Source organism: Anopheles ziemanni, chromosome 2, assembly GCF_943734765.1.
Source record: "Anopheles ziemanni chromosome 2, idAnoZiCoDA_A2_x.2, whole genome shotgun sequence".
In the NCBI taxonomy this organism is placed as follows: Eukaryota; Metazoa; Arthropoda; class Insecta; order Diptera; family Culicidae; genus Anopheles; species Anopheles ziemanni.
The window spans coordinates 38,098,108-38,113,757 of record NC_080705.1 but is presented as its reverse complement, the minus strand read 5'-3'; the positions used below and the strand labels follow the sequence as shown (position 1 = coordinate 38,113,757).

The window sequence follows — 15,650 nt, the reverse complement described above, 5'->3', positions numbered from 1 at the left end:
TACGAGGTTTATTTTTCCGGGGGCGAAACGTGATAACGAATGAGAATAATCAAAACATTTCGAACGTTTATAATTAGTGATGTTGTAAAAATGTTCTTCCATGTAGTCACACAAATGTGAATGTTAGGTGAATTTATGTTTTAAGCCATAAAAATACAAAAAATATATATATAAAAAGAAGTGGTTGAGGAATTTTATTATATTTTTCATTCCTCATAACTTCACATTAACAAGTTTGGTCTAAACCATTTTAAAGACTCTGTAAAATTCCGATAACGGGTGTCCATTATGAAAATCGTAAATCAATTTTCAAATATATTTCTCCCTTTGATACCTTTAAAGACACAAACTGTGAATGTTAAAACTAAACCCTAATCCACTCGATCGTTCACCTTGGAAACCAATCCCCCAAACTTCATTCAACTGTCCTCCGTGTCAGCCTACTGTGAGGCGAATGTAAATCAAAACAAATCAAAGCAACATTTATACGTAGGAAAAAAAGGAAAAGAAAGCTCAGCGACAAAGGCCAAAAAATAACATTATGCAACAACCTGAGATGTAGAGATCGTTTGACCAACACAAAGCCACGTTGCGGTCAAAGTCCTCCACCAGTCAACAAAACAGCAACCTGCGCTAAGACCTAACAATGCGGACAGGCGAAGGGAAGTAGTGTGGAGAGATGTACACAGCATCGGAAACACCTATCTCTACCCAAGTCTCCCCGTTTCCCATGCCGGCGCGATCGATCTGGTGTTCGTGAGATCTTGGATCCACTCTGTGGAGGTCAGATCTGTTAAAAGACGCGAAGCAAATCAAGAAACCACACGCTGAACCGCGGCCCAACACTTCAACATTGCACAAAGTGAAGGCAGTGGGTTGCATTGTGCATTGTGCCTGCCTAGAAACGAATTTGTCTGTGAGAGATTCAACCGCGATCGCAGAACTGGTTTGTGGGTGATCCACAATTTGCTCCACTCTGTTGCCACCAACCACCAGCGGCCCCCGGTTGCCTTCGAAAGTATGGCCATCGATTCTAACGCCTGCCGTTGATCATTGCAGTTTATTTCGCTCAATGTGCGATCATACAGCTGCATTGTAAAAAAAATCTCGAGATGCCATTCCAACAGCCACTAACCGCACATTCCGAACGCTGTACACAACATCGTCAGCCAAAGGTCGCACGCTCATTCTCTTTCGCCGTTTCGTTGTGGGGATTCTGACGAATAAACATCCGCCGCACGCCGAACGGAGGAACAGAGTCATCGCGAAACCGTGGTAGCGGTGATAAGCTTCAGCGACCTTTGGACGGATGTCTCCGATGAATGTTTCTTCACGTCCTCCAACCGACGGCAAAAAATGTTGTCCTCCGTGCGCCAACAATTTTGTGGCAGACTTATCGCGGATTTGGCCACCGTGAGGGGCATTGACTTAGCGTGCTTATCCCTGCTCTAATCGGTTCCTGGTTTACATTTTCGGCCGGTACCCTTGTCTTATCTACGATCCTTTTATTTTGGAATAGACATTGCTTGCTTCTTACCTTCTTTAGATAGTGTGTACATTGTTTGGGAAATTGAACAAAGTAAAGAGAAGAGAAATCGCGTGGAGTTGAGCGTTATCTTTTCTTTTTTTATCGGCTACATTAACTTTTACACCGTAATCTTTTTTGGGCACAAACATATTTTTACATAAAATATTAATAATTTTTTAAAATAGTGCTATTACTTGTTGGAACAATACCCACAAAAATAAAATACTTGGTCGGTATTCTATACCGCTAATCCATAAATCAATTTTCGCAACAATAAGAATAATTTCGAGACTAATCACTAATTGCGGAGCCACGTTAAACTAATAGGATGTAATGAGTTTTTCATCGAATCTACTGCAATAGTCTTAAGATTAGCTGTGGCTTCTTATTGCTGAAGTAAAAATGTCTCATTTAGCTCTCCCCTTTACTCATTAACGAACGGAAATGATCACACAGTCGAAGTGAATGAAATTTATTCGTCAGATTTGAAACGGAATTTGGAGGCCTTTGCGTTTGCCGTTTGTTTGAGCAACATGGCAGGGAGCAGTGGGGCCTATCTTTGATGCAACACATCTCCGTTATCTCAATGATGTTCCCAGAAGCACCTTAAGCGACGTTACAAACAAAACATTGTATAATGTTTAACCGTCGCACCAGTCAGCTGACCTTCCTGGTTCGGTTCGATTATCTTGAGCCATGTTAAAAACGAACCAAATCCACCTTCGACGCCGTCCGCCGACGTACTTCATAAGCCTGATACTTTCTTATCATTTCCTTGGGCCATCCAGCCACCAACTGGTTCGATCTGGTTTGAAGTAGAATCAAATTCCAACACGGCGCATTATGCAAAAAAACGAAAATGCTTGAAATTTTTTTATCGCGGGCGGAATAGAAGATATGCATAGAAGCGGACATATGCCACGAGTCAGCACGAAATTTGCTGCAAACGGTGGAACGTTTACCCTTTTAACGCCTTGATCACTTGATCGCCCCGAGCCAACCGTAACCATTATGATGCGAGTGCGATCTAGTGATCAACAAACCGGCGAACACGTTTAACCAACACCAACCTGGGGCGGTGGAAGAAGCAGTACTGGTGATATTTTAAGCAAAGGCGCTACCATCGCCAACCGGCAGCATTTCTAACGCGCTTTCTGGTTGTCTTGGTCAAGCCGGAACCCGTGAACAGCGATGCGGTATTCTACGACGCAACGCGCGCCTGCCGCTACCCGGTGGACTTTGCACCGGCCACCGTTTACGTCACCGAACCGCGAGTCCGTTTCGGCATCGGGTTGTTTTGTTTGCGTACTGTATTCTTTCGTCTGCGCGCGTCCCATCGACACGAAAACCATGTGTGAAGTACGGCTCGTGCTCCCGCAGTGGGACACTTGTCGATGAAGAGCGGGCTCTTGTATCAACAGCTTCCTTCGATGTTTATTTTAAGAGCAAATTTCAAATCCAACACGTCAATGATCTTTGTCATGTATGGATATATAATATGTATTTATATACGTTGTTGTTTTTTAATTTTTAAGTTTATCATGACGTACATTTCGTCATGTGTCTCCCGATTAGAAATCATTAAGCCGCAGAGATTAACGGGTTTTTGGGTGCTATTTTGGCATAAACCCGGCATAAGTTCCATGCTGGACACAATCTCGGCGTGCCAAGATTAACAATTTCGTCCGTCATTTACCTGGCTGACTAACCGGGCGGTTTCAAAGGTCAACAGCAACACATTTCCAGGATGATAAAGCGCCGAAACCAATCATGAAAATTTTTTCCAATGTACGTTTTAGTTTTTCTTGATATAAAAATACTAGATTGCTGTTGAAGACAATTTGAAAAAATAATAGTTCTGCAACGGAATCAACGCATGTTTAATACAAGCGCATATTGGAATTTTGGAACACAGACTAGGGCTCAATAGTAATTAGAAATTAAAATAAGAAAAAAATCGAAAAGGTTCAGTAAAAGCAGTAGAGTTACATAAAAAACATAAAACCTTTATCGTGAAGTTCTAGATAAAAGTTTAGCAAGACGGAGCTAAAACACATGTGGACGTAATTGAAACAGTTCTTTCTTGCGGGTAACATGCAAGGTTCCTAAAACAATGCACTATCCTTCCTCTAGTAAAGACGATCGACTCATTTCTGTTTTTGCTAGCATTCTGCATCTTCTTAAAAAACCTGATCACTGATCACACACTGATTCAAGTTGCGAATATGCAAGATCAAATGGTACAACCAGTTACAGATTGAGTCGTTCTCCGATTAGCCTTTGCCCCCCTGGGCGTATGCCACCAATCCGTAGCCGCTGTCCGTATTGTTTGATCCGTAAAGATCGGTCCCGTGGTTCGCGGTGGTTTGTTCGTCGTTCAACGCACACTTAGCACGCTAGTAGTACCCCACTCATACCGCCTCGTCCGACAAAACAACGGATGCGTTCGTTCCACTATCTCGCCGTCGCGACCGATGGATGCCATCTCGCGTCGCCACGACCGCTGGACAGCGCGGATCCCACGTCAGTCGTCGTTCGCTGGTCAACCCGTACGCGCGTGTGCAGTTGGTCGCGGGTTCTACGCCACCTGAAGCGTTTCTATTGCGTTGGTTTAGAGTGTACTTTGGAGTGAGAGCAGGTTAGATATGCGTTATTTATTAGCGTGCTGGTTTCGGGAAGGCAGTTGTGCAACGGAAGTGATGTTTTTTTATTGTTATTTGAACGCTCGATAGTCAGTTTCTGTTACATGGTTTTGAAGTTGTAGCTCACCAGATTTATTGTGATTTTTAAAAGTTTTTCCAATGCCGACTATTGTTGAAGGTGTTTTAACTTCTTTTAACTAGAAATAATTGGCTCTAGTGTTTTTCAAAGGATGGAAAGCGGACATCAACCCAAAAAAGATCTTTGTTGTACCACAAGTAGCTGCTTCCTTAGGATCAACCAAACCAAACGCAATGAATGAAATCTTGCAATGGTAGTATGGACAAAGCAGCTGACTGGACAACGGCTGGTTCACATGTTCAGAGGCTTAAATAATAGCATACTGCAACGCACTGGCACTCGGTGAAAGGTGAAGTCGTTTCAAGCTGGTACCTGGAACTCCTCCCGTCCTAAACCGGACGACCTTAAGGGCCAACGAGCCCATGAACCGTTGCCCAACATGAACGTTCCTCCATTCGTAATTAAAAGGCAATGGCGAATGGTAGTCTCTAGGCGATCGCAGTTAATAGGTCCATCAGGGTTGTGCAAACGGCGCGGAGACAGGAAAGAAGACACGGCTTGCCGATGGATTCGGAAGGTCCAAGTACCTGGCCGTCCCCGAAACGACACTTTCCACGCGAGGGCCCACGATTGCCACACCGTACGCCATAAATTACGACAAGCCCATTCCTTAAAATCTACCCATCATCTAACGATCAATTGAATAAACATGCGGTGAAAATAGCGAATTCCTTCTCCCCCCGGGTCGTTAAGGGTTAGCATCGACACAAGCCCTAATGGGTTAACACGCAGTGGGCCCTGTGGAAAGGTACGCCTTCCCGACCATCGAAAGTGGAAAGTTTACCTTAATGAGGCGCGCGCGTGCAGATGGTTCTGTCGAAGAAAATTTCCTACCCTCCAAGACACCAGACGGCGAACGACGGGTTGTGGCGGGTGATTTCTGTCCCGGATGGGAATCCATCGACTGGGCCGAACCAATTTCTCGTTTTCTCCACCGCGCACCTTAAGAAGCAGTGGCGTTAGTCGAATGGTGGCGGGGGGTTTTTCAATGTCACTCGGATATACACCAGGCCAGTTTCTTTAATGCGCGATTTCGTAACCGCCTTTGGCCGCGGACAACCAAAGCGTGCACCCAAAGCGTTCGTCTATGGTTTTGTTTCTTTTTCGCGCCACTCACCTAAACCACCGGTTTGGTGAACCATCCGACACAAGAGCACAAGGTCGCTGGAAGCGAAGATTTGGCAACCTGCAGGCGAAAGTTGGCGTTGAGGGCACGATCGGTAGCGATCTAGCTAGCTGCCGCCCCGGGTCGGTAGGCTTCCACCAAGGTTGTGTTTGGTGGTGGAATTCAGTGAACACGGGGCAAGGAAAACATATACATAACACATGCATACACTGTTACCGTGGCAAAGATCAAGGTTACACGTGCTTCGGTGGGTTGGGCCAGGGGGCTCGGTGGCCAGCAGCTTGGAGGGATGTTTTTTTGTTCAAATGTGCTCCGCCTGTTTACCGTGCCATGCTTCCTTATCGCGGGACGTGTTTTACGCAAACGTAATGCAAACTGGTTTACTCGCAACGTCGTTTTATCGAAAGCTTTGTTTTCATCAATTCAGATTCAATATTTATAGTGAAGTATTGACCCGAGGACATATTTCCAAGAACACCAACCCCGGGTTCGAATTGATCGAGATTAATGCAATGAATTGCCGATGAGTTACGAAAGATTTTACATTAATTTGTAATGCTTTCTTTTATTTGCCCGTAAAGTAATGAGAAAGCATAAATGAAGCCACCACCAAAACATGACATCGGGTTAGATTTTCAAGCGATCGTGACCGGGTTCAAATGAAGCGTTGTCAGTAACAATCATCACATCATTCTTTACAGGTTCTAAATCAAGTAAATTGGATTGTGCCGCTTGTGGTACGCAATTTACATTACACAAAGCGATAAAAAATCCCCTTTTCAAGGGCGGATTTGAATATTTGCTTTTTAACATAGTCAAATGATAAACATTTCAAACTGATAACAAATTTCTACTTCGACTCAAATGACTTCGTTAGAAACTGAATAAGAATTTAATTGTAAGATTTCTAGCAAATTTTGGTTTGATACCAAACAAATAAACACGTTGCTAGAAACATCCAGTTAGAAAACTAATAGAAACTAATGGTTCAAGGCCGGCCGTACCCCGTGTGCAATTATAGAGTCTAATGATCGTGTCACTATAATAGGCCGGTAGTAAGGTTGTTTACGATCACATGCGTCGTATGCGAATACTTACACCGTGACATTGAAGTTCTCTCCTGGTGGCTTGCTTTTATCTGAAAACCGGTTATCATTGCGACCGCGACATGATTTGCTTCCTTAGTTCGCAGATAACAGTGTTGGAGCGGCTGTGTAGACGTAAAATTTGGGTTCTCTATTATCACGGAGAATTATTTTGAGACGTAATCGCCGGCGCAGTACCCCCTGACCCAGTTATGGACCAAAACCGTTAATCTGTTCGTTGTTTTCTCTCTCTTTCTTTGTCTTTAATTTAGGGTAGCTTTATCAGCATAGCATCATCGACACGATTGTGTAACGGGGGTTTTTTTTTGTGTACCACAGTTGTGATTGCCGGTTTAAATTGTCTCACCGAAAGTGTTGCCGGTTTGGGTGTGGAAACAAAAAACTAAATACTTACTGAACCGGCCCAGGGTATTCCGGCGCCATGGCTGAAGCACATTCAGCCGTCGCATTCTCGTTCTCCATCACTCACGAAGGATGGGACATCAACTACGATCGGGAGGTCCTGGATCTCGTCTGGCAGTCGGGTGTACGATCGTGGAAAAAACGGTTGGCACGGTTCCGGGTAGGTGTGAACAGTTTCAAATGATCGTGATAATATTTCATTGAAATTAATTTATTTCCTTGTATTTTTTTTTTTTTTTTCAAGACCGGTGTACGCAACGGAGTCTACCCTGCCCATCTACAGAGCCTGTGGCTGGTGATAGCGATAGCGATAGGATTACATTTTACCCACCGTCACGTTCCATTTGATTTAGTCAACAAATGGTTAACAGTTTTACCAGGGTACGCTATTGGCCGGAAATCAAATTTACGTGCCATTCCAGTTATACTTATTCACATTCTTATGTCTTACAGCGATTCGTTACAATGGCAGCTAACGGCCTGTTCCCTGGCCGGATTGGTAGTTTGGCTTTCGATTTGCTACACGATGCGATACTCGCTGAAGCTGCTGCTAATGTACAAAGGATGGATGTACGAGAAACGTGCACCGGGCAGCAAAGTGTCCTTACAGGTACGCTGTTCGCTTTACCTCTCGGGGTCGGTAAATTCTTGATCGTTTTCATCTCTCTCTTCCCACCTCACACCAACAGACGCGGCTGTGGGCACTGTGTGTCAAAATACTTGCCACCTGGAACAAGCCAGGTTTGTACAGCTTCCAAGGATCGCTTCCGCGTCTGCCGCTGCCAAGTGTGCAGGAAACGATGTCCCGCTATCTTCGCACCGTTCGGCCGCTGCTGGATGATAGCAACTATCAGCGCATGGAACGGCTCGCGAATGAGTTCCAGGAGGGCATCGCAACGAAACTACAGCGTTATCTGATCCTGAAGAGCTGGTGGTCTACGAACTACGTGTCCGATTGGTGGGAGGAGTATGTGTACCTGCGCGGCCGTGGCGCCCTGATGGTTAACAGCAACTTCTACGGCATCGACGCTATTTTTATGCACCCGACGAAGGTCCAGAGTGCCCGTGCCGCCAGTGTCGTTAACCTGTTGCTACAGTTCCGCCGTACCGTTGAACGACAGGAGCTCGAACCGGTAAGTAAGAGAGAGAGCGAGCAAAGCTGCTTCCCTTGCGCCATACATGTCACACTCTGACACAATCTTTGCTTTCCATTGTTCCCCAGATACTAGTGCAAGGCCTGGTGCCACTCTGCTCCTGGCAGTACGAGCGTATCTTCAACACCGTGCGTGCCCCCGGCGTGGAAACCGATAAGATCATCCACTACCAGGACTCGAACCATATCGTCGTGCTGTACCGCGGTTGCTACTACAAGGTCATCATCTACCACAACGGGCGGCTGCTGAGACCGTGCGAGCTGCAGATTCAGATCGAGCACATCCTGCAGCAGCGTGACGAAAAGCCGCAGCCCGGCGAAGAGTTACTCGCCTCGCTCACGGCGGGCGATCGTACGAAATGGGCCCAAATCCGCCAGACAGTGTTCGCGAAGGGCGCAAACCGTACCTCACTGCATACGGTCGAAAGTGCGGCGTTCGTGCTTTCGCTCGACGAAAAGCCGTTCGAGTTTGACCTGGCACATCCGGAAAAGTTGGACCAATTTGGACGCTATCTACTGCACGGCAATGGACACGATCGTTGGTTCGATAAGAGCTTCACCGTCTGCGTTGGCAGCAATGGAAGGGTAAGTGTACCGCCAATTGTGTGCCACCCATTTGACGTGTTCCTAAAGTGATGTTTTTTTTTTCCTTCTTTTCCATACGTTGGCAGATTGGATTCAACGCTGAGCATACGTGGTAAGTTACGATGACGGGTACGGGAGCCTGTTTCCGAGATTGTTTCCCAAAATTGTCATGTCATCGAAGTGAATCGGAGAAGACTGCTGGACGTACGTCACAATCTTGTTTCAAGGTTGTAACCCTCACACCGTCGATTGTAGGATTTCCACTTAGGCAAGCAGAGGTTGGACGAGGTCGGATTCAGATTCGCCCCACGAGCACTGGGCACTTCTGTAGTGGGGCATACCATTCAACCTCTCATTGGATAAACATAAGTCCACGTTCGTCAAGTGTCATTTGTCTAAATGTTTTTTCTCTCTTCTCTTCCTTTTTTTATTGTAAAAAAAAACTACCAAATTCCCCCCATCGCCTTGTGTTGTGCCGTCCGATACGACTCCCATCGGACTATTTAAAAAATCGTACCAAAACAAATACGTTCGGTATGGGGAACGACATCGCTCATACATCGATCCATCGCAATCCGCTCGAATGCGCGCTGTGATACACATCCGTCCGTCTGATCATCGATTCTCAAAAACACAAAAAAAAACAAATCAAAAACATCGTCATAAAATACAGGGCGGACGCAGCCGTCATGTCGCACATTTGGGAAATGTTGATCATGGGCGAAACTGAGCAGCGGTAAACCCCGTTTACGTATACCTCCATACTCTAGTACATCTTTGGCCCTTCTCTCCCTTTGTTGCTTTTGTACATAATTTCTTGATGGTCTTGCTTTTGTAGATGGCTAGTGAGAAGGGCAAACTCTTGCACTCATGTCGCACGTACCGCTCCGGAATGAACCATGGTGATAGCTACAATTTATGTTATTGGTTTGAGACATATTGGGGACATTCGTAAATTTTGGGGCGAATATTTTATAAATAGACTCACGCTACGCTTTGCTCGATGCTTTGAGGTTTCTTGGTATGCTTTGAGAATCCGTGCCCGGAACATGGAAAAGGCACCCTACGAACATACTATTCATGCGGGCGGGAAACTACCGGTGATGGATGAAGCTGTATAACCTTAAGAACATCGCATTCCACGGTTAGGGGAAAATGTAAAAATGAATGGTGGATAAAGGTACCTTCAGCAACTTGGTTTCTTTTTCGTCTCCTCCAGATCTCCCGCTACAATCGACCGACATTTGACGATAAATTTCATGCAAACGGTTCTTCCAATTACTTCCCACCAAACACACTTTCTACTACCTTTTTCTATCGTTGACTTTTGTTTTCCGCCAGGGCCGATGCACCCGTTATGGCACATGTTTGGGAATATATAGTCGCTGAAGAAGCAACCAACAAACGGTAATGGTTTTAGTTTAAGGATCAATCCCTTCATCCTTAAAAAAAAAAAAACAAAAAACACTGACGAACTATTAACTAACTGACCATCGATCTACCTAAACCCCGTACTTGGACACATGTGGCGCGTTGTTGCATGTACTTTTCGCAACTCAATTCGGTGCTCACACGAATAGGGATTTAACACTTACGTACACGATGTTTTCCCCTTTGGCATGCATATTCAGAAATGTTTCTTGATTTATATCCCTATCCTGCTCTCAAACGTTCTTTACGAAATACTCAGCAATAACGGAAGTGGTAGGAAATTCCAAAAAATTTCCAGATTCTATATGATTGGTATTCTTACGTACTTTATGTCACGAAATTTGTCATATTTTATGCCCTACTACTAAATGTTTATGGAATATCCAAATCCATATTTGTTAAATATTGTTTTCTTATCTTTTTACTCGTTTGCTTTGGCCTGAGAAACAATACAATAAATCTTTAATTGTTAATGAACATGTGTGCCAAGTTTTGCCATAATTAGTGAACTAATTACAAAAATCTTCGAAGGGGACAAAGATATTGTGACAAAGTTTAAACATCCTTTCCCGTTTTTAAACAATTCGATTTCAAACGTTTTGTGATACAAAATTCCCTGTAAATTTTTGTCAATCTAAACTGTAAAACTAACATTGTTAACAAAATGTTGTTCTAATTCACATAACACATTCGATTTCGGTACTTCTTTAACCTGAATGAAAGTTTCCATTCCAGCGGGTTTGCTAAATACTCTCTTATGCCGCTTACAGCATTAATAAGCTAGCTTCTTGAAGTTTACTAAATTAACTACTATTTTGATTATTATTGCTTTATCAATTTTCCTGCCGTAACCTAAAGCCTTACTTGTCGCACCTAACTTAGATTGTTTGCACGTAGAGCTAAAAAAATGTCTCAAAATTCTGCACGTGATGCTTATATGAAAGTAATTTAAGAATTGTATTTATTAAAACTATTTTCTTGGTTTATTAAATATTCAACTACGCGGGGTAAAATATGCAGATACGATGAAAAGGGTAACCCCGTCGGTATTCCGGAGTTTGAACCGCCAACCCCTAAGCGTTTAACCTGGGACCTGAACGATAAGGTAGCGCTGGACGCTATCGATGAGGCCCACCTAGCATCGCAGAAGCTGTTGAATGTAAGTCTGAAAGACCGTGATGTGCACCAGGGTAAACGATAAAATCGTATCTTATAAATTATTTTCTCCGTTCCCTCGGCAGGATGTGGATTTGAGAATTCTTGTTCACGATGCGTACGGCAAGGGTTTGATGAAAACGTGTCGCCTGTCTCCGGATGCTTTTATACAGATGGCCCTGCAGCTAGCGTACTACAGGGATGCGGGGAAATTCTCGCTCACCTACGAAGCTTCCATGACCCGGCTGTTCCGCGAGGGCCGTACGGAAACCGTCCGCCCATGCACAATCGAATCGGCAGCCTGGGTCAAGGCGATGCTCAATGACAGTGTTTCGGTAATATTGTGTTTTGAAAGAATACACCAATCCGTTTGCCTTTTTTTGTTGATCTAACGATTCTTGTTTTCTTTTTTTTTATAGGTCGAAGATCGTGTCCGTCTGCTTAATGAAGCCTGCGATCGGCACCAACTCGGTTACCAGGATGCCATGTGCGGCAAGGGAATCGACCGGCACCTGTTCTGTCTGTACGTCGTGTCGAAGTACCTGGAGATTGACTCGCCGTTCCTGCAGGAGGTGCTGAGCGAACCCTGGCGGCTGTCCACTAGTCAAACACCGCACGGGCAAACGTCCAAGATGGACCTGAAGAAGCATCCGAACTGCATCAGCGCCGGCGGCGGCTTTGGACCGGTGGCCGACGATGGCTACGGTGTATCGTACATTGTGGCCGGCGAAGATCTTATCTTTTTCCACATATCGTCAAAGAAATCCTGTGGCACGACGGTACGTAGCAGGCACACAATGGTTGTCTCCCTTTGTCTTGTTGTTTGCATTGGTTTAATTTACAATTTTCTGTTTGGTCTTTTGTATGTCCCTCTGTGTACAGAGCTCGGAGCGATTCGCACAGGAAATTTGCCGAGCCTTGGCCGACATGAAGCATCTCTTCGAGGAGTATCGTAGCCTGCAGAAGAAAGGCATCGCCAACGGTACCAAGTCGTCAAAATAGAAAAGGCCGAACACTAATGCTAGCGGGACATATCGTTGCATTCAAAGCATTCTAAACATCACGCGAAACTCTTTATAAGCACTGTTATTCTACGGTTTCACAATCAATAACGACAGCCAAACTACCTGAACCATCCATTTTAGCTTTTGTTTTGTCCCGATGTACGTATTTTATAAGGGACAAATTTGTTGTTAACGTTTGATGTAGTTTGATGAACAGAATACGACTTTAGTGCAAATACTTCTTTACCCTTTGACTATCACCTTATCGTGCATCCCCGCGTGGGTTGCATAATATGTAACTGAGATATTGATTGGAGCGTCTTTGTTTATTCGTTTAAAACACACACACAATTCACCATTGATCAACATCACCGACATAGAGACGAGCAGGAATAGGGCGTGTTGTAGAGTGTAAGTGTAACCGATGAGATCCTAAAAGAACTGCGTAAACGATGCAATCATCAATGCAATTGAGAGAAAAAATGGAAAAAATACTTCAAGCCCTGGCCGTGATCGAAGGTCGGTGCACGTGGTACCAAACATGCAATGGTTTAAATGTTTTTGCTTATTATTATTTTAATCGTAAACAGTAGTAAACGTTTGTTGTAGATAATTAGTTCGTGCGGGAAGCCGCTCGCGCTGGAAGGCGCTAACATGGAAGAACAGTCTAGATAGCATAAAGAGACACGAAAGAAAGTGAGGTAGCTGGGTGGTGCAGCACTGTTAAGACAAAAGAAAAATTACAAAGTGAAGCTAACCACCTATTACACAGTTTTGTAAGATCAAATAAAACCATTTTTGGAAAACAATACTGTGCGGGAAGCTTTTATTGTTAGAATTACAATTTGAAAGACGATTAAATGGAAATGTAACTAAACGCACTGATTTCATTTAATATTTCAGGTCATTGCCGCGTCGTATCACGGTTTACTTTGTTGGGATGCATTATTTGTATGCAAATATGACTTCCCCACTTTTTTCGCTCATTCCTTGGCATTAATCGCGTTTTCTCATTTATCTCGAGTAAATAATAATGCAGAAATTATTTATGGCAGCTCAAATATGGCCTAAAAAAGATAAATTACAATATTTAAGCTTCCATTGCATTCCTCATAGAACATCCGGCTTTTTTGTTTCAGTACGAGGCTTTTTTGTGATTCGTTACTAGGGTCGAACATCGGAATTGTTTACCAAACTTTGCCGTTGTGCATGGCAACGCTGGGTCAACCGTAGGCTGTCATATGCAGGTCCAAAAGTGGCTTAGTTTTCATCAGTCTTTGAAACACGGTTTTCCGAAGAGTTTCTTCTCAAAGAACACATCATGAGTGAGCTGAACTCAATGGAGGTTGATACGACCGAAACGATACAGGATATTGCTATTAAGTTGGTAAAGGAGCAGCTTAGTAACGAATCCTGTCTCGCATCCGTACCAACAGAGCGAACAATCTTTGTGCTCGGAAGTAAAGGAGTGGTAAGAGGGAAACAGAGATGGAGATGGTTTATAACTCATTACGTTCGTTTTCATCCCGGTTTAAGGGTAAGTCTACGCTAATTAACCGGTTCCTCGATCGAGACGATGTACCGAGACCGACGCTTGCACTGGAGTACTCCTTCGGACGGCGAACGGCAACGGGCCAGGGGGCGCAGAAAAACATATGCAACGTTTGGGAGCTAGGCAGTTTGGCAAACTCTAGTCAACTGATCGAAATGCCCATACGCTCCCATGGACTGGACACGTTTTCGAGCCTCATAATGCTGGACTTATCGCAACCCGATCGGCTCTGGACGGACCTGGAAAGCGTTTTGAACGGGCTCAAACGAGCGATTTCGAAGAACGCATCCCAGAAGCAGATCGAAGACATGAAGGCACAAACCGTGCAGCGTATCGGCAAAGACCACCCCGATCGTGCCACACTGGAGCTCTTCCCTTTTCCGATCGTCATCGTCGGCGGTAGGTACGACGTTTACCAGAACCTGGACTCGGAAATACGGAAACATGTTTGCCGGTGCCTGCGATCCATCGCCCACACCCTCGGCGCAGCGTTGGTGTTTTACTCCTCGAAGAACTCTTCCCTCGCAAAGCTCACGCGCGATACCATGAACCACCTGGGCTTTGGAAGTCCGTCCAATCCCTTCCGCACGCCGTCGTTCGACCATGGCGGGCCGCTAGTGGTTCCGTTCGGGGCGGACTCCTGGGAACGCATCGGAGTGACACCGAGCAACTCGGAACGCATCGGGCTCAGCTTCAGTACGCAAATACCGCAGATTACGATGGCGAACGGTATCCTGCCCGACGATCCGGCCAAGGATGCCGGATTTAGGGAGCCCACAATCGACGCCCAACGTTCCCAAAAAGACGATGAACTTATGTACGTGCTGAAGGACACGGAGATTCGAATGAAATTTGAAGTTGTGCAGTAGTATATTCTGGTCCAATATCCATGAAAAGCCTTTGTGTTAGCTCTAGTAAGGTGAGGTTACGCAACAAGCGAATTTTCGCTCTCCCCCGGAAGGTCAATAACCTTTGTCGTACGGTTGTTTTCCACAGCAGGTGGAGCATCTTCAAACGGGGAATGTGTGGCAGTTCAGTACCTTAGTCCGTCGGATCGGATGTAAATAAAAACACTAGCATCGGCATCAATCCGAACAAGGGCAGCCAGCCGAACATGAATGTTGTGGCGCATGTGCGTAACTATATGAGAAGTGGGAAAACATGTATCACAAGCGACCGGCGAGAATTGAAGAAATTTCATTAACACTAACAGTCTAACACCTTTAACGATAATCCATTGAGCACCATCGGAGCTCTCCTCAAAACCTACGATTCGTTTCATTTCTTGGTTGACAGCAAAAATAATAGATTTATTAAGAAATCTCGAAAGTGGAGGCTTGAGCTTCCTCGAGGGTTAAATTATTGTAGTTTTTATATCGTCAATATATTCAACACTCGAAGTTCAAAAAGCTTAAACGTCAAACGACCACTGATGATTTTATTTAAATTCAATTGGATTTTAACTTGAAATTAAACAAAGTTCTTCATTTTTTTGTGTTTAAGAATAACCTCAAATATTTCAATCTTGCCACCTGCCGTAACCATGGAATTGGAGGATTCTGTGTTATGGTAGGTAGAAACATACTATACAACCGAGGCACAATTGGCTGTTGTGATTTGCACCTAGGCAATAATAAAGAGAACCGTGAAGACTCGCTGGTCAGTCCAACACAAAGTTTGCCTTTACTTCCGTTGTGGTCATGGAGTACAGGCGTAGAGATATAGAGTTTTAAGAATGCTCCGTAACGCCGAAATGGTAACAAACATCGCGACATTCGGCTCACATCCGCTGAACCGCTGAAATTCACAGCTCCAGATCGAAAGAAA

At 44.6% G+C, this 15,650-nt stretch overlaps 2 protein-coding genes across 4 annotated transcripts; both read left to right on the top strand.

The window, feature by feature from the left end:
- The first annotated feature begins 6,800 nt into the window (after positions 1–6,800).
- On the top strand, positions 6,801–12,767 carry LOC131282647 (carnitine O-palmitoyltransferase 1, liver isoform). Of its 3 annotated transcripts, XM_058312168.1 has the most exons (12): positions 6,801–7,103; positions 7,188–7,324; positions 7,397–7,553; positions 7,633–8,076; positions 8,166–8,681; positions 8,768–8,793; positions 9,355–9,417; positions 10,023–10,088; positions 11,133–11,271; positions 11,354–11,602; positions 11,687–12,046; positions 12,150–12,767. In XM_058312168.1, exons 1-12 carry the CDS (start codon positions 6,963–6,965, stop codon positions 12,267–12,269), a joined length of 2,418 nt encoding a protein of 805 aa, XP_058168151.1. In that variant the 5' UTR covers positions 6,801–6,962; the 3' UTR covers positions 12,270–12,767. The 3 variants fall into 3 exon arrangements, with proteins under 3 accessions (XP_058168151.1, XP_058168152.1, XP_058168153.1); XM_058312169.1 differs by lacking the exon at positions 9,355–9,417; XM_058312170.1 differs by lacking the exon at positions 10,023–10,088.
- An 825-nt stretch (positions 12,768–13,592) lies between these two features.
- LOC131281929 (cytoplasmic dynein 2 light intermediate chain 1) lies at positions 13,593–14,692 on the top strand. Its single transcript, XM_058311296.1, has 2 exons — positions 13,593–13,742; positions 13,808–14,692. The coding sequence occupies exons 1-2, from the start codon at positions 13,593–13,595 to the stop codon at positions 14,690–14,692; spliced, it is 1,035 nt and encodes a 344-aa protein (XP_058167279.1).
- The last annotated feature ends 958 nt before the right edge of the window (positions 14,693–15,650 follow it).

Coding starts and splice junctions, on each gene's coding strand:
- LOC131282647 (XM_058312168.1), top strand. CDS start 6,963: ATGGCTGAAGCACATTCAGCCGTCGCATTCTCGTTCTCCATCACTCAC. Junction 10,089..11,132: donor GAAGAAGCAACCAACAAACG/GTAATGGTTTTA, acceptor TAAAATATGCAG/ATACGATGAAAAGGGTAACC. Junction 11,603..11,686: donor TGCTCAATGACAGTGTTTCG/GTAATATTGTGT, acceptor TTTTTTTTATAG/GTCGAAGATCGTGTCCGTCT.
- LOC131281929 (XM_058311296.1), top strand. CDS start 13,593: ATGAGTGAGCTGAACTCAATGGAGGTTGATACGACCGAAACGATACAG. Junction 13,743..13,807: donor TGCTCGGAAGTAAAGGAGTG/GTAAGAGGGAAA, acceptor TCCCGGTTTAAG/GGTAAGTCTACGCTAATTAA.